The sequence below is a fragment of the Hemitrygon akajei genome, chromosome 30 (genome assembly GCF_048418815.1).
Source record: "Hemitrygon akajei chromosome 30, sHemAka1.3, whole genome shotgun sequence".
Taxonomy (NCBI): domain Eukaryota; kingdom Metazoa; phylum Chordata; class Chondrichthyes; order Myliobatiformes; family Dasyatidae; genus Hemitrygon; species Hemitrygon akajei.
Window position 1 is genome coordinate 27,768,716 of NC_133153.1, and position 25,630 is coordinate 27,794,345.

Consider the following 25,630-nt stretch of genomic DNA (forward strand, 5'->3'; position numbering starts at 1 on the left):
ATATTTTTCCTTGTTATAAGTGAATAACCATACACAGGCAATTGAAGGAGAATAAGATTAAGATCAGATAAAGTATTTCTGAGCAATGATTGTCTGAGGTTCCAGTAGGAAGGTCCCAAAAGGAACTCTCTGCCCTTATTCGTGGACACTCACTGACTGCAGCAATCGGGTTTGAAGTTGTCAGTGAGTTAAACATAATCCAAACGAAATCATTGTGAAAATTTATATTATTTTTTGATGCCATGGTTGATCTTCTGTGGGGCTGATAGTTAAGGGTCTCTCATTCAGTGTGTGTTTTTGTTCACTCAAATGCTGTGTCGTTGACCACAAAGTTCATTGCCATCTTACCCCTACTCTTCCCTCGCCCTCTGCTGATCCGTAGCCTGTTAAGTGATTTCTGATTTCCAGGCCCTGGAGTGTTCAGCATTCCTGATTTCTGGGGAGAAGCAGAGATGTTCCTATCACAAGCCGTAACTGGTTTGGAGCAGATCTACGCACAGAAAGAGAGACAACATGTTTAAGGTGGAAAGGTCCTATCAAGTCACTGCTGAAGTAACACAGCTCCATCAAACGCAACAAGATTCAATAAAATAAACCTAATTAATTCACTCTTCATCAACAAATTCTGCAATAAAATTCATGTAATGTGTTTGCTTTCTAAAAAGTTATAACTTCCAAGTTTTTCTAAAATTTAAACTCAAGTCAACTTCTGTGCTATACCTACCAGCAAGTGAAAGGAATAAATAGAGTGAATAGGAAAGGATGTTCTCGATATTGGGAACGTCTATGGGTAGAGGTCACAGCCTCAGAGTACAAGGACGTCCCTTTAAAGCAGAGTAGAACAGAGAAATGGGGGAGTTCCTTTATCTAGAGATTGGTGTATCTGTGCAATTTATTGCCATGGATAGCTGTGGAGGCCAAGTTATTAGATATACTTAACGTAGAGGTTGATAGGCTGTTGATTAGCGATGGTGTCAAAGATTATGAGGAGAAGGTAGGAAAATGGAGTTGAAGGGGAAGTTAGTCAGCTATGATTGAATACTCAACAGGCTGAATGGCCTAATTCTGCAACAACAGTACTGCGCAAAGTCTGAGATACAAATATATATGATAAACCTGATTCTGATAAGGGTCTCTATTAGGGACTGAGATGGGAGGGAGAGGGGAATCATGGTTGAGAAAAGGGGAAAGGAGAGGGGAGGGAATGGGAAGCACCAGCAAGATAGTTTGTAATGATCAATAAATCAGAGTTTATTATTGGAGTCAAATGACCTTGCTTGGTTTCTCAGGACCGGGTGTGTCTGCTACCCTGCACTAACCCCTGCCTCTGGCTCTCCTTCCCTACCACCCGTCCCATACCCCTCCCTCGACATTCCCAATATCCTTTGCTTCTGCCAGATTTACAAGCTCCCTCTCTGGTCCACATTGACAAATTCAGTACTGTGCAAGACTTACAGTGGGCACCCTAGCTATATATATGTGACTAAGACTCTTGCACAGTATTGTATATCTTATGATATTAGTGTTTTAATGAGTTTGGGTGGTGTTGCTGTGGTATTACTCATTTTTAACTGCAAGACAGAAAAGTTTACGGCAATTGTAGGAGCCATGTATCTATTTTCTGTCTGTCTGTGTTGTACTTTATGTTACCTGTTTATTATGGGTTCCGGTAATTTGTCATGTAGTTTGGGGCGTTGTAAAAACAATGAGTACAATTACCTATTCATGCTTTCTCCTCATTAATTAGATTAGCTTTTAGTTTAGTTAGAGACAGCAGGGGAATTAATATCTTTGTTGACTACTATATCACTAATTTGGTTACGCTACCTTCGTTTATTTCATTATTGTGATGCTAGTTATACAAGTACCTGGGGAGTGCATCTAGATGACAGACTCGCGTGGAGCACCAGCACAGAAGCTGTGTACAAGAGGGGTACTTTGGAGTATGCAGGCCTCTCCTTCACATGTTCTACCAGTCTGTTGTTGCCAGTACAAACTTATACGCGGCGGGGTGCTGGGGCAATGACATTAACACAGATGATGCCAACAGGCTCAATGAACTGATTAGAAAGGCTGATTCTGTTATAGGAGTCAAACTGGACATACTGGAGGCTGTGGTAGAACAAAGGACCCTATGGAATGTCCTGCCAATTCTGGACAATGTTTCTCATCCTCTGCATGCCATCTTGACTGAACAGAAGAGCACTTTTAGCAATAGACTAAGACAACTGCACTGTTCCAAAGAGCACTAAATGAGGTAATTCTTGCCCATGGTTATTATGCTCGATAATGAGTCAACCTATAGCCGGGGAAGTGATGACCCCTCCTGTTAGACTGTTTGTGGTAACATGCTTTTTATTCTTTCTACTTCTCTTCTAATATTTATATCTGTGCATTTGTAATGCTACTGTGACACTGTAATTTCCTTTGGGATCAACAAATTATCTATCTATCTATCTATCTATCTATCTATCTATCTATCTATCTATCTAGTTTTGTTAGTTTTTTATTGCAATATAAGATCACTCGTCTGGCCTACTTCCGACAATGGCCGCCACTCTGCTTATCCCTTCTGTACTTTTATTTAGTTCGTTGAGCTCAGTTGCCGCCGCTGATGGGCCCCACACAATGGACTAATGCCCGCGAAGCTCTCGTTTTAAATGACTGCCTCTGACCTGCGAGAAGCATTCCTTTTTCAAGCTCGATTGCTGCCATTGATAGCCATGCCGCAAAATGGAGGTGTTGCTCAGGGTCTTGGGCTATATATGTGTTTTATTCAATTACTGTTTTTCTTTGCTTGCTATTTTCAATGTGTTGTGTATTTTTGCACCTTGGCCCCAGAGGAACTCTGTTTCATTCGGCTGTATCCATGTATGGTTGACTGACAATTAAACTTTGATTTGATTTTTTTAACTGGAAGTGTCCAAGATTTTCAAGACTTCCGACATTCAGAAAAAAACCCGGATTCCAACTACATACCCGAGCCGAGTTTGCACCCATATCCATCTCGGTCTGGTAATGTCTCCTTTGACTTGTGGACGCAGCAAAGTCTTGCACTGAGAGTAAATAATTGAAACACAGACATGTTTTAACAAGTTCTTCCATATGTTTTTCAGCAGCTTGAAAATTAGACTCATTTGACAACTACAGGTTATAGCAATAATGAATAATGTGTAACAGGAACCAGCTTCTTTCTACTTTCTGTTCAAAGGAGAAGCAATCAGTTCTCAGCCAGAGAGCTGGAACACATTATGCACAAACACCTTAAGCCTTCAGGTAGACAGCAGACTGCATCTGTATTGCAAGCTTGTAAAGCCAGTTGCTCCGGCCTAGCCGCATCTACGTTTAGTGAGTATATTAGATTCTGTTCACACATCCTCAACAGTAACACAAATTCTAGTGGTATTAGTTAGTAAAGGTCATGTTAATGTGGTGTAATATGGAGGACATTCTCACTAGCTGCATCACTGTCTGGTATGGAGGGCGGGGGGCACTGCTCAGGATCAAAAAGAAGCTGCAGAAAATTGCAACCTCAGCCAGCTCCACCATGGGCACTCGCCTCCCCAGCATCCAGGACTTCTTCAAGGAGTGATGCCTCAAAAAGGCGGCATCCATCATTAAGGACCCCCATCACCCACGACATGCTCTCATCTTATTACTGCCATCAGGGAGGGGTACAGGAGCCTGAAGACACACACTCAATATTTTAGGAACAAGCTTCTTCTCCTCTGCCAATAGATTGGACAATGAACCAACCCATGAACACTATCTCATTATTTTTGCACTACTCATTTAATTTACTTTTTAATATATATTTCTTATTGTAATTCATAGTTTTTGTTGTATTGCACTGAAATGCTGCCACAAAACAACAAATTTCATGACATATATTGGTGATATTAAACCTGATGCTGATTCAGTAAAACAACATTCTAACAACTCTTCCAGCAGTGTAAAGAGAAATACTTGTAAACAGAATACAGTGTAAACAGAAATACTTGTTTGCTCTAAAGCACAATGACATTCACATCTACTTATCGTCAAAAATAATGGTCTATATTGTCACTTCCAATTGTAGGTTAAAATATTATAATTATTTATATGGTATAAGTCAATTTCATTTCTAAGAGAAATGGTTAAAATCAGGACCATCTTTCACAATCAGAACCAACAAAATACCTTTTACAATTTTAGTCATATTTTTCACTTAATATATAAGTTAGAGAAAGCAAAGAAGATTTTTACTGTGGAGTACTGCATTGTCTACTGCTCCTTTACTTCTGCAAGTGGAGGAAATCTTCAGACAATGTTTATGATACCCTTGCCATGATAGGGTCTGAAGTAAGCCCGCCTCTCTCACCCCATGATGTAACACAACACGCACTCATAATCAAATCTGCAGTAATCTCCTTCCTGTCATGTGATTGACAACAAATTCTGTATATTGTAAGATCACAATAGGTTCCACTGAGGTTCAATTTGAAGAGCTGGGCTTTTATTAAACACAAAGGTCCTTATTTGTCTTTTGCCCTGTAGAGCTCTATTCCCATGAGGGTAGTCAGAAATATCAATAATCCCAGAAATGCTCACAATACCCATCTGTGATACAGAATATTTTTAAGACCCACTCGTGGGCCTGGGTGAAGTTCAAAGCATAAGAAGCAATACTCCATCTTCACCAAGTAATGATTCATGTGGACTCAGAAGTCACAGATTTTGCATTTACAGTACTATTTTCTGCGGCATTTTGTCAAAATTGCTACTCTCTAAAGTGGGAGATGTCATTTCCGGAGCAAAAGAATATTCTTCTCAACCACTGCTCACGTCACATGCTCACGAGTCAAGCACAGTAAGTGGTTAATGCAAAATATATTATCCACAGCACAATGGCATAGACCTAGCACCAGTAAAGCATTTCCCACCATAGCCAGTGTGACATTTCTACTTCGCGTATCAGATATCCTCCTGGACTCTCTGAGGGGCCCTACTGCCTACAGATTTAAGGTTCAGTCAGATTCCTATCCTACGGGGAGGTCAGGTATATTGTGATTTGAGAATTCTGTGTTGTCATTTTTGTCTATTTGTTCACACATCAGCATATTTATAGTGCTATTTGCATAAAGAACATATAATGACAGCCTTTAAGGATCTGCAGATTTGTCAATATTTTCAGGAAAACCACTCATGTATATTGAGCACAAATTACCAATGGTTAGGAGCAATTTTGGAAAAGCTAATTCAGAAACTGCTCAAGCTGGGTCCTCCCTTAGCTGCGGTCACGACATATGGACTGATGCTATCTTTTTGTTTGCCCAGTCATGGGCCAGGATTCTTATCCCTTCAACTACTTGGTCTCTCAGGAAAAATTAAAGGGGGAGGGAAAGAGCTTAGTTTCCTTCTGCCTCTCTTCTGTCAACTTCAAACCCACCAGAATGATGGGGACCTCCCACAGTCTGATGGATAGTTAATTCTAAAAAATTCTAGATTCACATCCAGCACAGAGAGAAAAAATGTTTTCCCTCTGCAATAGATGAACTCTTTATTAGTTTTCAAAAGTTGAAAATCATTTTAAACTGAAACATTTCTCTGCCACCTGATCAGTTGTGAAGTTTCTGATTTTATTGCAAAAGGTACTTCGTTGGTTTTGTTTATAAAAGATGCTCATAAATGGAACCTTCTCATTTCGATAATTTCCCTTACACGTGAAATTAACTTACACAATATAAATAATTATTTATCAGACCAGAATCTAGTGGCAAAAGGCTAGTTACAGACAACTTGTCTCTAGATCGGGGGGTGTCCACAGACCTTTTGCTTAATGGTATTGGTCCATAGCATAGAAAAGGCTGGGAAGCCTTACTCTAGATGCAAGATGGTAATTACAGACGACTTGCCTCTAGATCAGGGATTCCCAACCTGAGGTCCATGGGCACCTTGTTTAATGTCCATGATTTAAAAAAGGTTGGGAATCGCAGCACAAGATGCAAAAGGATAATTACCGACAAACTGCCTCTAGCATGCCTTGAAATACACCACTTATCATAAAACATAGTGCAGTACAGCACAGGAACAGGCCCACAATTTTGTGTTGAACCAACTAAATAACTACACAAACGGCCAACTAAACTAATCCCTTCAGCCCACACAATGTTCACATCCTTCCATTTTCCTCACATTCAAGTGCCTGCGTAAACGTCTCAATAATTTATTGATTTAATTATGGTGAGCATCTCAAGTTTCTATGACCACTCTACTTTGAACCTTTCCATTCTGCACAGAGAATGAAGGATGCTTTTAAATTCTAGATGTGGCTGAAGAGTAATGCTGTTCTAAAAAGATACTTCCAGCAGGGACATCATTCATGGTCAGAATCAAGGACTGCTATAACGATTTTAGTCAGGCCTAACTCACCGGGTTTTCCATGTTTGTCTTTACTCCTGGCAGTCTTCTGTTTGAAGGGGATTGGTTGTCCATCAGAACTTCCTGATGTGGAGATGCTGCTGTGCTTTGCTCCATCATAGTTACCACTTGTCATTTCCGAACCTCCAGCCACCTGTTCTGCGGGTGGCTTTGCCCCCTCTCTATTGATTTCACCTGCAGGGCTCAAGTTGTCCACTCTGCTCTTGGTTGAAGAGGTGACAGTGTCAGCTTCACTGCGCTTTTCGTCTCCCCTTGCCCCGGTCGCCGCTGCTTCATTAAGCTCATTTTGAATCCACGTTGGGACAAAGTTACTGGTCTCCAGCTCGGACATCTCAGAGCTAGTGTACTCATCTCCGGCTTCGTTACTGGAATGGGAATAATGAAGGACGCATCCTTGTTTCAACTCCGTGCTCTCACGGTTTCCGCGCTTTCGAAAGCTACGAAATCTCCTGGCAGGCCGATGGCACGGTGGATCAGTGCCTTCCATGAGGATGTAGATGAACTCCCCATTACACATAATACCCCTGAGACAGGGAGAGCACACATCTACACAGTCCTCTAGATTCTGTTTCAAAGACACAATAGGAACAGGGCCCATTCGGCTACTTCCTCCTTCCTGAAGGCTGCTCTCACTCCCAAAGGTACTTGGTTTTGAGCTGGTTCGTTCTTTCAGATCCTTACATTCGGACTTGATGCTCTCAGGGCTGGTTTCTGTATGATCTAAAGGAGCAGTTCAATTCCGTATTAGCATTAAGTTCACACAACTTTTTCAGTAAGCAGATAACAATAATGTTGACACTGAGGAATGGTATTTGGACCCAGTTTACATAGCCACAATATTAATCTATATTCAACGTAGAGTAATATAACAGCATGTAATGTAGAGCATTGTTAGCTTCAGGATGTGCCTGGGCGTGACTATCTCGTTACATCTGTGTCTTTAATCAGGTGCGTAAATTAAATCTGTACCAAGTTCGATAGTAAATGAGTGCAGGATTAATGAGGTGTGCAGTACAAAAACACTGAATGTGTGTGGGTCTCCTTTTATTGGGGAGGTAGAGAATGATAATAATGCTAAACACAGATGAATATAATGCAGCTGAGTGAGAGTAGATGTGTGTTGTGTGGCTAACCAGTGACATTCAGTTGAGTGACAACTGCGTGTAGCCATGGCAATGACATTAAGTTGCAATTCCAACATCAAAAACAACTTCCACTTATACTGTATCCAACCTATAATGTAACAAAATGACCCAAAGCGATGCACAGAACTATAAATTGATGCCAAATGACAGATGATCAAAGCACTGTCAAAGAGATAGATGTTAAGGAGTGTTTGGAAAGAGGAAAGAGATATAGAAAGGCAGAGAGCCTTAGGGAATGAACTCCCGTGCTTTGGGATTTGGAAAACGATGGCAGAATTTCTAGTAATAGGACAATTAAATTCAGGAATCAGCAAGAGGCTGTGTTTAGAGTACAGAATCCTCAGAACAACACAAAGCTGGGGAAGATTACGGAGATGAGGGAAGGAGCAGGCTTGAAACCATGGTGGAACTTGGGAACAAGAAACCCAAGAAAGACAAATTTAAAACAAGTCTCATTCAACTAGGGGCCAAGTTGGTCTGAAAGCACAGCTTAAAATAGGGATAGCAAAGCAATGGAAAGTCTCCAGTTTATGGAGAATAAGAGGTCAGCAGGTCACTCGTCGTCGTCGTGGCTATCCCTCGAGGTCGAGGATGATGGTCTTCGTTCCTTTGATCTATCACAGAGCGAAGACACCTGTGCGTGTATTTGATTAACGTGTACTTGATGTTGCCGGACACTAGCCGAAGAGTCACAATGGATCAGAAAGCAAGCAGACAGCAACATTCAGGGAGAATAGTTGTCTTATATTTTGTAACAGGTTACAGCAAGTTATTGCAAACTACATCCAGGATGTCTTCAAAAGAGAACTAATTGTAATGAAGTGCATCATAACAGAGTGATGGCAACAGGGTTAAACTTCGAGCAACAGTCTCTACTACCTCTTTTGTTGAGCAAGAATGTAGATATAATGATCTGAGTTACCTAATACATCACATGGGACTCAAGGATTAATTGTTCATGGGAAGGGACAACCACACTAAATTCGTTGCAGCAGGTAGGTGGCAAACTAGTGAATTTAAATTCAGCTATTCCAGTACTTTCAGATTTCCTTTTACTTTCATTGGATCAACACATCCATGCTTCCAAAGGAAACGAGAATATGATTCAAGGTTAAAAAGTGAACAATAGGGCCTGTGTTCAAAATCTGGCAGTCGACAATGCATTCAACAAATCACCTTTCTTTGATTTCCTCTTGCCTTTACCTGATGTCATGCCTACGTATGATTCATGTTGTTCCAGTGAACCAGCTTTGGACCAATTAGTGTTCCTCTGCAGAAGATATAACACCACATTATAACCGACATTCATCCACAATCGACAACAGTTTATTTTAAAGTTCATAAGAATCAGATAGAGCGGCTGTTATTTGCAATGATTTGAACCACAAAGAATCGCACAAGGTAAAAGAAGCTATGTGAGTCAGACACAACCTGTGATAATGATGATGATTCTGGTGCATCTAACTTGTCTCCATCAGGAGATTTGCTCTCGATTCCACCGAGCTGCTTTCCGTCGTCACTGTTTTTCCCGCCGTCTCCGTGACTCGCTGTTCCAGAATCGGAGTCCTGGGTTTCCACCGGTGAAGGTGACACTGGTGTGACCGAAGTACCTGCCTGACAGACTCTGACTGTAGCTGATGGACTTGAAGAGAGCATCAACTTGGACCAGGTGCCCCAGAAGAGGATAATATTATTATCCGTCCCGGCAACGCTGAATGTCTCCCCGCAGCTGATAATCTAAAAGACAGTGAGTGAGAGACAAGTGTTCTGAAGTTAGCCTCCAGTGCACAACTAAGTAACAATTCCTTGTACTACACTGGGATAAAGTGCCATATCCCAGCATATTTCAATGTTTGACTGTGAGTAAAATGTGCTACAATACCCTCACATCTTATGGGCCAGCCTGATACATGTGCTGAACTGAATAAACTGAGTTTGATAACAATATTATGGATAGCATCAGCTTTCTCTCTAGCACAGGATGCCCATAAAGCAGAATGCTTTATCGTCTATAATCCGTTGCCTTTGGACATTTATGTTGGAATAGACAATGATGCTATCCATATACTGCACAGCAGAACAATCCAGCATTGTTAAGCTGCTGCGTTATATTGTAGTGCTGTTACCATTATCAATTTAGATCGCTCACCACGTGCTTAATCTGCAACACACCCTTGAATATTTCGTAAAATGTTATGTGGCAAGCAATGTCTGAAGGAGAAACAAGCTGGAAATCTGGAAATACAAACACGTCCATGTTAATGTTATCATTGTGTAAGTCTGCCTGCAGAAATTAGATCACCAAGGAGGCCATTTTGCACATTACAATGAAGCTGTCCTTTCCCATAACATTTTAAAGAAAAATCTAATTTAACATTGGATGATATTAACTATATATATTTAATAGTCATCTAGCACTAAGTGCTTCATAACCTAATAACCTCACATGAGTAGAATTCTTTTGGCTTTTCCATCTTTCATTGATTACTCTGTACCTGTCTCCTGGCTGATTACTTAATCTCCTGAATGGCAGCTGTCACTAATCTGGCCACGTTACTAACCGACCCTTGTTCTCCTGTAAATTTACACGGATTGCTGGGCTCTTTAATTTGATGTCAGAAGCAAACTTCAATGTTGGTCCTCTTGTGCACATTCTGTACCCCCAGATTTCACTCCTTTTTATAATGAATAAACTCAAAGGAATTAAATCCAGAGCAACACATGCAAAATGCTGGATGAACTCAGCAGCTCAGGTAGTATCTATGTAAATGAGTACCTGCTTCACCACCTTAGCATCCATAAATGTTCAAACAAAATAAACAAGGTCTCCAGTCAACCACTAAATTCTTTTACAAATCAAAGTCTACTCAATTAGTTGCTACCTTATGCCACAGGCCAATTGCAATTTGATCGAACATCAATGGCAAGCACTTTTTTAATCTTCTCACTGGGGTTAACTTTATAATCCACGAGTTCGATATTACTAATTCTCAACGAGACTGAAAAGATAAAAGCTGAGAAGCATAATCCATACCTAAGGAGCAGAGTTTCAGGATATCAGCCAATTAGAACTAGGTGGTAGAAGATGAGAGGCTTCTGAATCTTTGGTAAGTTCTACGTTATGGATAGCTAGTTGCTGAGATGAGGTCAAGGATGAGATCAATAGATTTTAGGGCACAAGGGAATCAGGTGACATGGGCATTGGGTTATAAAATGGACAAGGTGTACAAACAGCCATGGTCTAACTCATGGTGGAGAAGGTCCTGAGGTCACATGCCCTACTCCCATTTCTGTTCGTTTTATATTTCCAAATCCATAATTTCCTTCTGTTGCTCCACTGTCATTCCTTTATAACAATTAAACTTTCTCTGTTAACAAAGAGAAACACTGAACTTCAGCGTGACTTGAATGTTGGTCTAATTGAAGCATTATCTTGAAAAATATTTAAATTCTTTCCAAACACAGAACAATTTTTTAATACATTGAATTTACGATTAACACAACTATCATTCTGTACTAGTGAAACTAATCTATTAACAAAAAGGAATATTCAGATTTGTAATAATGCAAAATTACATTAAAATTGTTTACTTTTGCGATGACTAACAACATGAGAAAATTGTAGAAAAGGTAGGCAGGATGTTACAGCTGTTCTCACTTTGGGCCACGTGTCTGGATATCCAGTTAAATCTCACACAACACTCCAAGATGGATCCGACCCACAGAATGCCTTATCCAACTAGCTGGAGGATCACAAAGTGCTATAGCAGGAATTGGTACAAGACCAATGATCCCAGTTCGATTCTGACCTTAGGTGCTCTCTTTATTTATTTAGATACAGTGTGGAAAAGGCCCTTCTGGCCCCTCTGTGTGGATGTTACCTATTCTTCTTGTGACTGCATGGCTTTCTCTGGGTGCTTTCCTTATCTCCTCATTCCAAAGACGTTCCAGTTGTTAGGTTGATGTAAAGTTGCCCCTGACTGGGGTGCATGATGGAAACTCAGTAGCGAGTTGATGGGAATAAAAATGAAAGAAGTTTATAGGGAAAAGGGAATGATGAGATTTCTCAGAGAGCCGGATGAAAAGGTGGACCTGAAACTTTGACTACATCTTGATTTTGAAGGTTGCAAGTAAACAAATATTGGTCTAGAAAGTGGAGCATGAATGTGTCTGCTTTATAAGCAGAAATCAGAATCAGATTAATTACCACTGACACATGTTGTAAAACTTGTTTTGTGGCAACAGTACAGTGCAATACATAAAAAATTACTGTACCTTACAATAAAAAATACATTTAAAAAAAAAACAAGCAAAAAGAGACCAAAATAGTGAGGTGATGTCCATGGGTTCATGGATCATTTGGAAATCTGATGACGGAGGAGAAGCAGTTCCTAAAATATTGATTGCACATCCTCAGGCTCCTGTATCTCCTTCCTGATGGTAGTAATGAGAAGAGGGGATGTCCTGAATGCTGGTGGCCTTAATGATGGATGCCGCCCACTTGAGGCCTGCCTCTTGCAAATGCTGTACTTAAAGGCCATTTTACTAATGGTTTGACAGAATGGCACCCATTTCAAGTGGAAGTTGTTGTACAGAGTGTACAGCACAGAAACAGGCCCTTTGGCCCACATGTCAATACTGACTACCAAGTATACATCTATACTAACTGCATTTACCTGCAATTGGTTCACAGCCTATAATGTCTTAGAGATTTAAATGCTGTTCAGGATACTCATTAAAGGTTGCAAGTGTATCTAGCTGTATTATTGTCTCAGGCAGGGTATTTCAAATCCCAACCATCCTCTGAGTCATATCCAGTCTGGTTCTCTTGCTCCTTACCAAAAACTATACCTCTAGTTTTAAACACCTGTGCTGTGGGCAAAATTATTCCAATCCATGTTCATCATGAAACTGTACCAGAGACTGCCAGACACAAGTACTTTAGTGGGACTGATGATATTCCAGCATTGTGTATGCACACAATGAAATCATCACGCGCTTGATGTTCATCTTGGCTTTCTGACAGAAATTGGGAGTAATAACGTGCAGGCCATGACCATCATCTGTAAATGCCAGTAAACCAAGGAAGAAACTCCACAGAAAGCTGGCAAGGAAATATGAATTTTCACACCCTGACTGTGATATTGATGAGTTGCTGTGTGCGTTTGCCTGTGGTTTTAATGCTGGTCATATTTCACACATTATTGCTGGCAGCGACCATCAAGGACTGCACAGGTCATGTTTTAGTGCTGCAATCAATGTAAAATTTTCCCATATTTGCCTTTATTTTTGGATCTCTTGACTGGGTGTTAGTACTTAAAGACACCACCTGTTTTATGGACCATGGGTAAATTCCAATAGTGAGGCAATTATATTTAGTTCTGAGAAAACACATGGGTTCTGCCTTTGGTTGGGGAAGCCGACCAAAGTTTTTGAAATTTTTTCTTCTTAGTTCAAATATTATATATTAAAAGTTAAGTAGTTACATCACCAAAGATAATGATTCTTCAATGTAAAGGATCAAGGGTCAATTTTATTTGCCATATACATTTCTTTTTAGGAATTTATTGTGGTGTGTTGGTGTGATATGCAACAAAGGACAACAGCATTCAACAATGATAAAGATTTAAATAATTAAATTAGAGGTTAAAGTACAGATAAATACATAAAAACTAACATGTAAACAGTATTGTAAGAAGTGGTTTGAAGTGCTTACAGTGCAGCAACAGAGGTAACAGATAGAGGGGATGATGGGGTGGGGGCTACCTAAAATGATTGATCAGATTAACTGCCTGGGGCAAGAAACTCTTAAAGTGGTGTGAAGCTATTGTTTTAATAGCCCTGAAGGGAGTTTTTGGAAAAGGCAGTTTGAAGGGTGGGTAGTGCCTGTAATGATTTTTCTTGCCCACTTTATCTTGGGCACATATAACTCCTGCAGTGATGGTAGACTGCTGCCAATGCCGTTTACTATAAGGTCTTGATGGCATGAACATCAATTTTTCCAACTTCTGGTAATGCCTCCACTTCATCATTTTTTCCCTCTTTTTCCCTCTCTCACTTTATCTCCTTGCCTGCCCATTTCCTCCCTCTGGTGCTGCTCCCCTTCCCCCGTTTCTTTCTTCCATGGCCTTCTGTCCTCTTCTATCAGATTCCCTCCTTCTCCAGCCCTGTATCTTTTTCACCAATCAACTTCCCAGCTCTTTACTTTATCCCTCCCCCTTCCAGCTTTCACCTTGTGCTTCTCTCTCCCCTCCTCCACCCACCTTTTAAATCTACTCCTCATCTTTTTTTTCTCCAGTCCTGCCGAAGAGTCTTGGCCCAAAACATCGACTGTACTTCCACCCGCCCCCCCCCCCCCGCCCCCCATAGATCTGCCTGGCCTGCTGAGTTCCTCCAGTATTTTGCTTGTGTTGCTCGGATTTCCAGCATCTGCAGGTGTTCTCGTGTTTGTGACCTTTACTATAATACCAGTCAAAAGTAATACTTACAGTTATGGTTTGATGCTGCAATTGTTTTACATGCACTGGCATTTTATAGGGTTTGGTGTTGCCTGTTCCAAGCTGTCCTTCTGTGTTCTTCCCAAAGGTATATACATTACCAGGTTCTACCAGTACAATCGTGTGTGAGGAACCCAGCACAGCATCCCTCACATGCTGGTTTCTCAATGCCTTCACTACTGTGGGAACTTTTCTGCCTTCAACGTCAGTCTGCAATGTTAAAAGGGACAGAGATGTTACACTTTATTCTGAGGCTTGCTTAATGACTACCCACTGCTTCCTGTTGTGTGACTTCCAATTAATCTTCTGCTTCCAGCCGAGATTTCCTGCTGGTCTCTGCATAGTCCTTTGCATACTGCTGCTTGATGGTGTATCATCGATATTTCCCACTGCTCCCCAACATGTAGAGGAGTCCTTATCCAACCAAGGAAATGTATAACCACTGCAAAGAGTTTACACGCTGCAGCGAATCCCCCCAAAAAGTCCTGCTCTGTTCCTGCAGGTTCTGAGCTTAACTGGGAAAGAATATCCACTTAACATGGCAGAAGTCATCATTGGGGATCAACATTTATTTCAGCTGGGAGATCGTATGGCTAAGCAGGCACGTGCGAGAAGCTGGAGAGCTCGCAGCAAACCTCTCGTGGAAGGTTCAGGCTTCTCCTGTCCCCACAGCTGGAGCACCTCTCAGTGACTGATCCCAGGGCCACAATGTCCTCCTGCACTTCCAACTTCTGTGCAGCATCTAACAACGTCTGGTCCCTGTGCAGCTGCGGGGATTTGCTATGTACCCATGTCTTCCCCTGCCTGCGTGACTGCTTCCGACTAGAATCAGAATCAGGTTTAATATCACCGGCATATGTTGTGAAATTTGATGTTTATACTGCAAATCAAATTTATTTATTTACTGAGTAGGTCCTTCTGGCCCTTCAAGGCATGCCACCCAGCTATCCCCTGATTTAATTTGAGCCTATTCACGGGACAATTTACAATGACCATTTAACTTACCAACTGGCACATCTTTGGACTGTGGGAGGAAACCAGAGGCACCCAGAGACAGGAAGAATGTACAACCTCCTTACAGGCAGCAGGTAGGTGTGTGTGTGTGTGTGTGTGTGTGTGTGTGTGTGTGTGTGTGTGTGTGTGTGTGTGTGTGTGTGTGTGTGTGTGTGTGTGTGTGTGTGTGTGTGTGTGTGTGTGTGTGTGTGTGTGTGTGTGTGTGTGTGTGTGTGATGGACCATACATAAATCTGAAGGCAGAGCAGAAGAAGCTGTTCTAAGATCATTGAAAGTGTATGTCTTCTGACTCCTGTACCCTCTCCCTGATGGTAGTAATAAGAAGAGAACATGTCCTGGGTGATGGGATTGGCTGAAAACAGGCCTACAATTTACTGTATATTTATATATGTATGAATTTCTTTAGCGATACAGAGCGGAGTACGCCCTTCCGGCCCTTTGAACCACGCTGCCCCAGTCACCTCAACAAACCCTATTAACTCTAACCTAGTCACAGCACAATGACCAATTAACCCACCCAGTACATCTAAGGACTGTGGGAGTTATAACTCATACTTAAAAGCCATTGTCAGAGAGACACAGCATGGAAACAAGCCCTTTGGCCCACTAAGCCTGCCCCGGACATCAACCAGCGTAAATCCAGTTCTCAGCCCTCCCCAGGTTCTACCGCTCACAAACCGCAGTGGTCAGCTAAATGGCTGACCTTGGCGGTGTGGGTGGAAACCACAGCACCCAGCGGAAACCAAGGCGTTCACAGGGAATACAGGCAGCATGTGAGCTCAGGATTAAATCTGAGTCCCTGTGAGGCAGCATGGATCTACTTGCATCGCTGTTTTGCCCTCCTGTTAAGGGCCTCTTTCATGTTAATATTACCATAAGGAAAACAGCTACATTCAACCTTTTTTTAAATTTATTGAAATACAGTGTGGAATAGGCCCTTCCTGACCTTTGAGCCGCGCTGCCCAGCAATCCCTGATTTAACCCTGATCATGGAAGAATTTACAAAGACCAATTAAAGGTTCAAAGGTTCATTTTATTATCAAAGTATGTATGCAGAATACAACTCTGAAATTTGTCTTCTCCAGGTAGCCATACAGAAAACCGCAGAAGTAGTTGAAAGACAGACATCAATCCCCCTGCACGAAAAGAAACGCAACACAATCTCGCAAACCCCAAACCCCCAACTCCAACCCTCCCGTGCACAATAAATAACAGATCACCCACATGGAGAAACAAGAACAAGAACATTAAATCCCAAAACCCCGGCCTGCCAATCGGCAACAAGAATGGGCAAGAACATGGAAAAGAACATAGAAATGAAAGAGGCCAGTACAAACTATAGTTAGTTTAAACTACACTCCAATCCATAAATCTCAGAATTTTAATAGCATCTCTGAAAGCATTGGGACTCAGCGGCCTGAACTAGTGGCCCCTCTGAGGGAAGTCACCTAAACCAAGGTAAAAAAATTAAGGGAAAATGAGTAAGTAGAAGATGCAGAAAAACTGAAATGATTGGCCATCTGGAAGATGTTGCATGAGGAATTGATGTTTGCTAGCACGATCATTAACCTACCAATCGATACATCTTTGGACCGTGGGAGGAAACCAGAGCACCCGGTGGAAACCCACGCAGTCACAGGGAGAGCAGCTTTTGCTTATATCATCACACCTTTAAATAAGCAATTCACATCCAGCAGTATAGAAATCCTCTCTCTTGTAACTTAAGAAAAATCAGTTCAATAATTCAAGGATTTTGATGGCTATGTTTTTAAATGCACCAATTCCCTTTTAGTGTATGAAAAACATGTTTCACACTCTATCATGGTCTTAGCTGCGAGTTATATGTACTTTAATTTTGCCATGGCTTTAAATTTTTAGATGCATCCAAGTAATTGACAACCTTGTTAGCAACGGTTACAAATTGTATAATGCTAGTGTAAGTGGAGTTGTTTGTCACTGCTGTTGCTTTTGAGATTAATATAAGCATTCATGCCGATCCAACAAAACTTGAACAGGATTTAATTATCATAGAACATAACATTCTTCTTTATAATTATGTGTTTGCTTTCACCCCTCCTTAAATTTGAAGCTATTTTGGAACTATGGGAATCAGACACTAGCTGTATTTTCCAGGTGCTCTCAGGCAGAGTAGACTTACCTCTTTGGCCAATACTATGTGGAGTAGGATAGTCTATATCACAAATATTGAACTGAGTTGCTCGAATGTTTTGAGTAAATTCTGAATAGCTTGTACACAAAACTTCTCACCTTGAAATTTTACCTCAAATTTCACTGTTTTGTATGGTGGGGGTGGGGGCACTACACAGGATCGAAATAAGCTATGCAGAGTTGTAAACTTAGTCATCCCCATCATGGACACTAGCCTCCATAGTATCCAGGATATCTTCAAGGAGCGATGCCTTAAAAAGATGATGTGCATCATTCAGGACCTTCATCACCCAGGTCCTGCCTTGTTCTCATTGCTACCATCAGGAAGGAAGCACAGAAGCCTGAAGATTCACACTCAATGATTCAGGAACAGCTTCTTCCACTCTGCCAGCTGATTTCTTAATGGACATTGAACCCATGAACACTACCTCACTACTTTAAATTTCGATTTTTGCACAACTTATTTATCTATTATACATACTGTATTTCACAGTTTGTTTTCTATTATGATATATCCCATTGTACTGCTGCTGCAAAGACAACAAATTTCATGACATATGCTGGTGATATTAAACCTGATTCTAATTCTGATTCAGGAGGAACATCTGTCTTTATATTTCCTACTGATCCAAAGATCAATATCTCTCATTGACCCACAGTTTTCAGCCATTATCGCCATCGCTGTGCAACTTTTTTTTTTGAGTCCAGTGATCAACTGAAATTAAATCCCCATTAGTCTCAGGGGCTCATTGGTATAGTCCTTTAACCAGTGAACCAGCAAGCTTAGCTCTGCTGCACAACAGAAAACAAAAATGGAAGCAGATTTCAAAATTTACTTACAGCTACTGTTCTGAAAGAAACTCTATCTTTATCATACACTGGTCTGTGAATGGAACGGTGCTTTTAGAAATGCTTAGGTGTCGATTTACAACAGTCAGAAGTCAGTGGAAGCAAACTCAATCATGCTGCTTGGCCCAAAGAGATGCTCTTCATATCATGCTTGAATTAAAAGCATCTGACCGTGCATGAAATACATAAAGATATGATGTCTACATCAACAACAGGAATGAAATATACTCACTCTTGCAAACAGCATTGTCATCTGCATGAGAAGGCCTCGTCTTTCATTCAAGCCAAGTTTATTATATTGGTTGTTACCACAAGCCAGCAGGCTACCAGTATCTATGGATCACAGAACAAAATTTTCAAAAGGTTTTAAAAATGTGCTCCAGTTGAACTTTAAGCAGGAAAGTTTATCCGTTCAAAAGAAAATATTGGACATTTCCCCCCCAAAATTCTGACTAGATATTGCTGCTTTGACAGGAATTGACGTGAAAATGCTGATGAGGTGAAGAGTAAGAAAGACTGAGGCTCCTTTCTTTTGCTTTATTATTTTAGATTTTTATGGTTCCTCTCCACTTGATGATTTGAAAGGTCAGGACAAACCAGAAACTTGTCTGTGCCATGCAACAACTAATTAATTAAAGGTAGTGCAGCTCAGCCTGTGGATTGGTCTCTGAGTGAAGACTTGATCAGAAGACCATAATGATATTTGTCCTATTTTCTGCTGATGACAAGGGATCATTGTACTGTGGGGGTTGCCAACCTGTGGTCCACAGATTCCTTGGTTAATGGTGAGGGTGCCTGGCATTAAAAAGGGTGGAAATCCCTGCTGTGTAAGGTTCTTCTGCTTCTGGAGTGGGAGGGTTAGGCGAGGAAGCCCCTCAATTACTGCAGCAGTATTCCACTCCAGAATACGACACTACACTATAGTTATAGTACTGTACTATAGATGTGTAGGAATGTAAAAGAACAGTACTGAAAGCACTGACAATGAAAAGAATAAAAAGGCATTAGTTTATTCTTGTAAATATTTCTTATTATGAATAAAGTTTATTTTCAAAAAAAGAAATTTTTCTGATGTGAGTGGGTAGCAAGAAAGTGCTGCAGGAAAAAGGTAAAAATCTTCAACCATAGACACGACTTGAGACCAGTCTGATAGAAAGTATGGGAAGTGGGAAATCCAAGATGGTGCAGTTGCTACCCTTGGGATGCAGAGGCTGTCCAGCAATAAGGCAAGAAATCAATTCCCATGTGCGGATGACACAAAGCTGGGTGAGAGTATGAGCTAAGAGGAAGGACGAGTGTTGTACAGGTTGAATAGGCAAATGGATCGGCAGTTGTAGCAAAGTGTGGATTGACGGAAGGTCACCTACTTTTGGTGGCAAAAGCAGAAGGGCTGATTACTACCTGAGTAGTGGTAGATTACGGAATGGCCAGGTGCAGCATGACCTGGGTGGCCTTGAGCACAAATTGAAGAAGGGAAGCGTGAATGTGCAGCAGGTGGTTAAAATTGCAAATAAAGAAAGATATTTTATTGGTCACAAGTACACTGAAACATCGAAACATACAGTGTTTTGTATGCAACACACACAAAATGCTGGAGGAACTCAGTAGGCCAGGCAGCATCTATGGAAAAGCATATAGTCGATGTTTCGGGCTGAAACCCTGCAGCAGGACTGGAGAGAAAAAAGATGAGGATTAGAGTCAAAAGATGGGGTTAGGGGAGGGGAAACACAAGGTGATAGGTGAAACTGTGTGGGGGAGGGGTGAAGTAAAGAACTGGGAAGTTGTTTAGTGAAAGAGATACAGGGTTTACTTCACCTCTCCTCCTTCCGGTGTTACCTATAACCTTGCGTTTCTCCCTCTCCTCAACTTTTAACTCTACTCATCTTTTTTTCTCCAGTCCTACTGAAGGGTCTCAGCCCAAAACGTTGAAAGAACTCTTCTCCATAGATGTTGCCTGACCTGCTGAGTCCCTCCAGCATTGCTTTGGATCTTCAGCATCTACAGATCTTCCCTTGTCTGTGAATTGCATCATTTGTGGCAAATCAAGTCAGCAAGGATGGTGCTGGGGGCAGTCCACAAATGTCACCATGCTCCAACTTACTAACCCTAACCGTATGTCATTCAGGAAACTGGAGTGCACATGATCGCGAGGAGAACATATCAACTCCTGACAGACAGCAGTGGGAATTGAACACCGATCAGAGGTGACTGGCATTGTAAACAATTGTGCTAAACTCTACACCACCAAGCTGCCCCACATGTTGGCCTTCAGAGCAAGCAGATTCAAGTATCAGAGCAGGGATACCATTTTGTAATTGTGCATATCCTTATGGAAACACACTTGAGCACTGTGTGCAGTTTTGGTCTCCTCCTTTGATGTTTTGCTATGGAAAGAATTCAGCATAGGCTCATCAGACTATGTTTTTGGGATGGTGCAACTGACATATGAAGAGACCTAGAAGTACATTTGCCAACATCTAGGATGGATCTCTTTGATGGTTATAAAATCCTGTTTAAGAACAGGAAGACTAGCTGTAGGAAGAATGATTCTGATTATGGGGAAGTCCAGAACTAAGACTCTGTACTCTCTAGAACTCAGAAGGATGAAGAGTGACCTTATTGATACCTATCGAACGGTGGAAGGCCTTGCTCGAGTGGATGTGGAGAGGATGGTTCCTATGGCGGGAGAGTCTAAGACCAGAGGACACAGCCTTAGAATGGAGGGGTGTCCTTTCAGAACGGAGATGAGGAAGAATTTCTTTAGTCAGAGAGTGTTGAATCTGTGGAATTCATTGTCACAGGCGACTGTGGAGGCCAAGTCTTTACGAATATTTAAGGAAGAGGTTGATAGATTCTTGATTGGCCAAGGCATGAAAGGATTTGGGGAGAAGGCAGGAGTTTGGGGTTGAGAGGCAAAATCTATCAGTCATGAAATGGTGGAGCAGACTCGATGGGCCAATTGGCCGAATTCTGCTCTTATATCTTATGATCTTATGGCAAAGATATTGGTAAACTATGTAAGACCGAGTTGTAGAGAAATGTCTTCACGCAAGGAATTGTGTATCAATGAAATTTTCAACCAAAGAAGAGCTTAAGCTAAATCATTGATATTTTTAAGCAGGAGTTAGATACCAGTCTAATGGCTAAAATGATCAAGAAACATAGGGAGAAAGCAGAAACAGTGTACAGAATTTGGATGATCAACCGTGATCACATTGAATGACAGAACAAGCTTGAAGGGCCAAATGGCCTACCTTCTGCAGAATTTTTGTCCTGAAACATCGACTGTACTCTTTTCCTAGATGCTGCCTGGCCTGCTGAGTTCCTCCAGCATTTTGTGTGTATTGACCTAACTTCTACGCTTCTAATAAAGTGGAGGGGCAATCTAAATGTGGAACCATATCAAGGGCAGGAAAAAGTGGGGAAAAAATCTCTCTGCATATATTTAAACTTTTAAATGGTATTTTGATTCTAAAGGTAAATTAAATTATTCCAGTAAAGTTTCTATTCGGGTAAATTTAATGATTTTCAAAGTCTTTGAATGGTTGTAGTAAGACGCAATATATAGGTCCAGACTTAGGCTATTCAGCCCACCAGGTCTGTCGATTAACTATTCCTCTCAATCCCATTCTCCTGCTTCTCGCCACAACCTTTGATGCCCTGATTAATCAAGAAACTATCAACCTCTGCTTTAAATGTACCCAATAACTTGGCCTCCACAGATTCACTGCTCTCTCCAATGTCAGCACATATTTTTCTAGATAAGGGGCCCAAAACTGCTTACAATACTCCAAGTGTAGTCTGACCAATGCCTTATTATGCATCAGCATTACATCCTTGCTTTTATATTCTAGTCCATTTGAAATGGATGCTAATGTTACATTCACCATCCTTACCACCAACTATTAGGGGATCTGGCACAAGGACTCTCAAGTCCCTTTGCAATTTTGACCTTTCAATTTTCTTCCTGTTTAGAAAATAGTCTACAAATTTATTCCTTCTACCAAAGTGCATGATCTTACACTTGACTACATTATATTCCATCTTCCAATTCTTTGCCCATTCTCCCAATCTGTCCAAGTCCTTCTGCAGACTCCCTGCTTCCTCAGCATTACCTGCCCCTCCACATATCTTCGTATTGTCCACAAACTTGGCCACAAAGCCACTAATTCCGAGATCCAAATCATTGACATACAACGTAAAAAAGAAATGGCCCAACGTGGACCCTTGTGGAACACCACCAGTCATTGGCAGCCAACCAGAAAAGGTGCCCTTTATTCCCACTCTTTGCCTCATGTCAGTCAATCATCTATCCATGTTAGTATCTTTCCTGTAATACTATGGGCTCTTAACTTGTTTAGCAGCCTCATGTGCAGCAACTTGTCAAAGGCCTTTTGAAAATCCAAGTATACCACATCCACTGATTCTCCTTTGTCTATTCTGCTTGATATTTCCTCTAAAAATTCCCACAGATTTGTCAGGCAAGATTTTCCCTAAGGAAACTATGCTGACTTTGGCCTATTTAATCATCTACCTCCCAAGTACCCTGAAACCTCATCCTTACTAATGGAGTCCAACATCTTCTGAAGTCAGACTAACTGGCCTATAAACTCCTTTCTTCTGCCTCCTTCCCTTCTTAAAGAGTGGAATAATATTTGCAACTTTCCAGTCCTCCGGAACCATTTCAGAACCTAGTGTTTCTTGAAAGATTATTACTAATGTCTCCACAATCTCTTCGGCTATAATAAATAAATCTATTCATGTACATACCTGTTAAGAACATGGTTCCATCTAAGCCACATTTTACATCTTTTATAAAGATCTGCTCCTCAAAAGTTACTTTAATTGGCAAGCAACTATTGTCATCGTTCCCAAGACCTAGTTTGCCAAATTTTCCATTGCCCCATGAAAATACCTGGAATGAAGTAAAACAACCAAATTTAATTGTTTCAAAAAAAGAATAAAACCTTAAGACCTAGGAGCAGAATTAGGCCATTTAGTTCATGGAATCTGCTCCGCCATTCCATCATGGCTGACTTATTATCCCTCTCAACCCCATTCTGCTGTCTTCTCCCTGTAACCTTTGATGCCCTGACTAATCAAGAACCTATCAACCTCTGTTTTAAATATACCCAATGACTTGCCTCCACAGCTGTCTGTGGCAATGAATCTCACAGATTCACTGCCCTCTGACTAAAGAAATTCCTCCTCATTTCTGTTCTATAGGGATGTCCTTCTATTCTGAGGCTATACTCTCTGCTCATAGACACCTCCACTATAGAAAACATCCTCTTTATGTCCATTCTATACAGTCCTTGCAATATTTGATAGGAGTCAATGAGATTTCCCTCCCCCTGCCAATCTTCTAAGCTCCAGCAAGTACAGTTGGTCCTTCTTATCCGCGAGGGATTGGTTCTGGGACCCCTCGTGGATACCAAAATTCGCGGATGCTCAGGTCCCTTATTCAACATGTCTTAGTGTGGTGGACATTAGGACCCGGCATCAGAGCTCTGAATCAGCACTGTTTCTGTTCACGAAAGTAATCATGATCACGATTGAAAATAAAGTGGAAATAATAAAGCGGTCGGAAAGAAATGAAACGCCATCGGTCATTGGAAAAGCGTTAGGCTACGACAGTCAACGTTTGGAACAATTTTAAAGGATAAAGTGAGAAAGGCTCTGACCCGATGAAAGCTACAATTATTACTAAGCAACGCAGTGGTTTAATTATTGGGTTTTTGATCCTCCACATCAACCCGGCTCGGTGGACAGCGCACTCGGGAGTGGTCTGCCACTGGATTGAACCCGGCGCTGAAACATACATTCTTAAGTGTTTTATATGCATAGAAAGGTAAATTATATACTATATACTAAGACAAATGTTTGACTAACTGACGCTAAATAATACCGGATGTACCTGTTCCGACTTACTTAGTAAGAGAACCGATTTTTTTCGATCCCAATCCACGATAACCCACGCACATCCTCCGGTATACTTTAAATCATCTCTAGATTACTTATAATGCCTAATATAATGTAAATGCTATGTAAAATAGTTGTTATACTGCATTGTTTAGGGAATAATGACAAGGAAAAAAAGTCTGTACATGCTCGAACAACAAGTGCTGGAAGAGCACTTCCGGGTTTTCGCAATTCATGGTTGGTTGAATTTAAGCATGTGGAATTCGCGGATAAGGAGAGCCGATTGTATTGTCCTAGAGCCGTTCAACACTCCTTATATGCAAACCTTTTCATTCCCAGGATCATTTTCATGAACCTCTCTAGACCCTCTCCAATGACAGCACATCCTTTCTTAGATAAGAGGCCCAAAACTGCTTTCAATATTCCAACTGTGATATAACCAACACTTTATAAAGCCTCAGTTATGTCTCGAAGATGAAGGATCTTTAACTCAACTAATTTCAGTTTTCCCAGAGTGAGTTAATTAGTTTTGATGTTCAGATTTATGCCGGGACAAACTCAGGAACTAGCAGTCAATGGAAATTATTCAGCAGTAATAATTTCATGCTTCAGTTGTGCAAATACAAAGCACAATGTGTAATAGTCTGCTCTTCACAGAATTTTGGAGTATTTCAACATACAGCCATCCAACTCCATCAACCCCTCCCCCCACCACCCATACTTAAGATACCAGAGCTCTGCTTGAACCTGGTTATTTCTCACCTCATTCAAGATGTTATCCTTTTATTTATTGACTAAATCTAACATTCACCAGCCTTCAGCAATGTTCTAGAAACAATTCAAAATAATTTATTGGCTGGATGAATAGGCACTTGCAGTAATGTAACGGAAGTACAATGTTTTGAGCCTGCACTTTTATGGTTTTCATACAAATTCAAAATTGATAACCATGTTCGCGCCAAGTGAAGTAATCTTTTAAATCACTGCAGAATGTATATGTGTGCGCACATGCGTATGTGTGATGTACCTGTGCTTACATGAGAGATAGAGAGGGAGTTACTGTGTGTGTGTGATTGAGGTGAGTGAGAGGGAGTGTGAATGAGAGTGAGAGTGACAGCGAGAATGAAGGAATATGAGTAAGTGAGTGAGCGAGTGAGGGTGAGTTAGTGAGAGTGTGAGTGAAAGTGAGTGAGTGAGAATGAGTGAAAGAATATGAGTGAGTGAGTGAGGGTGAGTTAGAGAGTGAGTGAAAGTGAGTGAGTGAGAATGAGTGAAAGAATGAGTAAGTGAATGAGTGAGTGAGGGTGAGTGAGAGTGAGTGTGAAGAATGATTGTGTGTGTGTGAGCAAGAGTGAGTGAGAGTGAGTGTGAGAGTGAGTGAGAGTGAGTGCCAGTGAGTGTATGAGAGTGAGTGTGAGGTATAGTGAGTACGTGGATGAGTGAAGGAGGGTGAGTGAGGGTACGTGAATGAGTGAGTATGAGTGAGAGAGGGTGAGCGAGTGTGTATGAGTGAGGGTGTGAGTGTGTGTGTGTAAGTGTTGTATGAGAGAAGAGGCAGAGAGTCTGAGTGCGTAGGTGTATTTGTCAGCAAGTGAATGAACAGATTGAGTCATTA

At 41.2% G+C, this 25,630-nt stretch overlaps 1 protein-coding gene across 9 annotated transcripts in view; it reads right to left on the reverse strand.

Annotated features, from left to right (window-relative positions):
* LOC140718907 (serine/threonine-protein kinase Nek8-like) overlaps positions 1–25,630 on the reverse strand; it is a 168,264-nt gene that overhangs the window by 85,461 nt on the left and 57,173 nt on the right. For 8 of the 9 annotated variants that reach the window (XM_073033197.1, XM_073033193.1, XM_073033194.1 and 5 more), the window contains 8 exons: positions 22,864–23,008; positions 18,326–18,426; positions 14,054–14,272; positions 8,997–9,302; positions 8,769–8,835; positions 6,412–7,140; positions 2,980–3,056; positions 349–490 (listed from right to left, as the gene is read on the reverse strand). In XM_073033197.1, coding sequence (XP_072889298.1) covers positions 349–490; positions 2,980–3,056; positions 6,412–7,140; positions 8,769–8,835; positions 8,997–9,302; positions 14,054–14,272; positions 18,326–18,426; positions 22,864–23,008 — 1,786 coding nt within the window. The remainder of the gene's footprint in view (positions 1–348; positions 491–2,979; positions 3,057–6,411; positions 7,141–8,768; positions 8,836–8,996; positions 9,303–14,053; positions 14,273–18,325; positions 18,427–22,863; positions 23,009–25,630) is intronic. The other variant, XM_073033198.1, reaches the window with a different exon arrangement.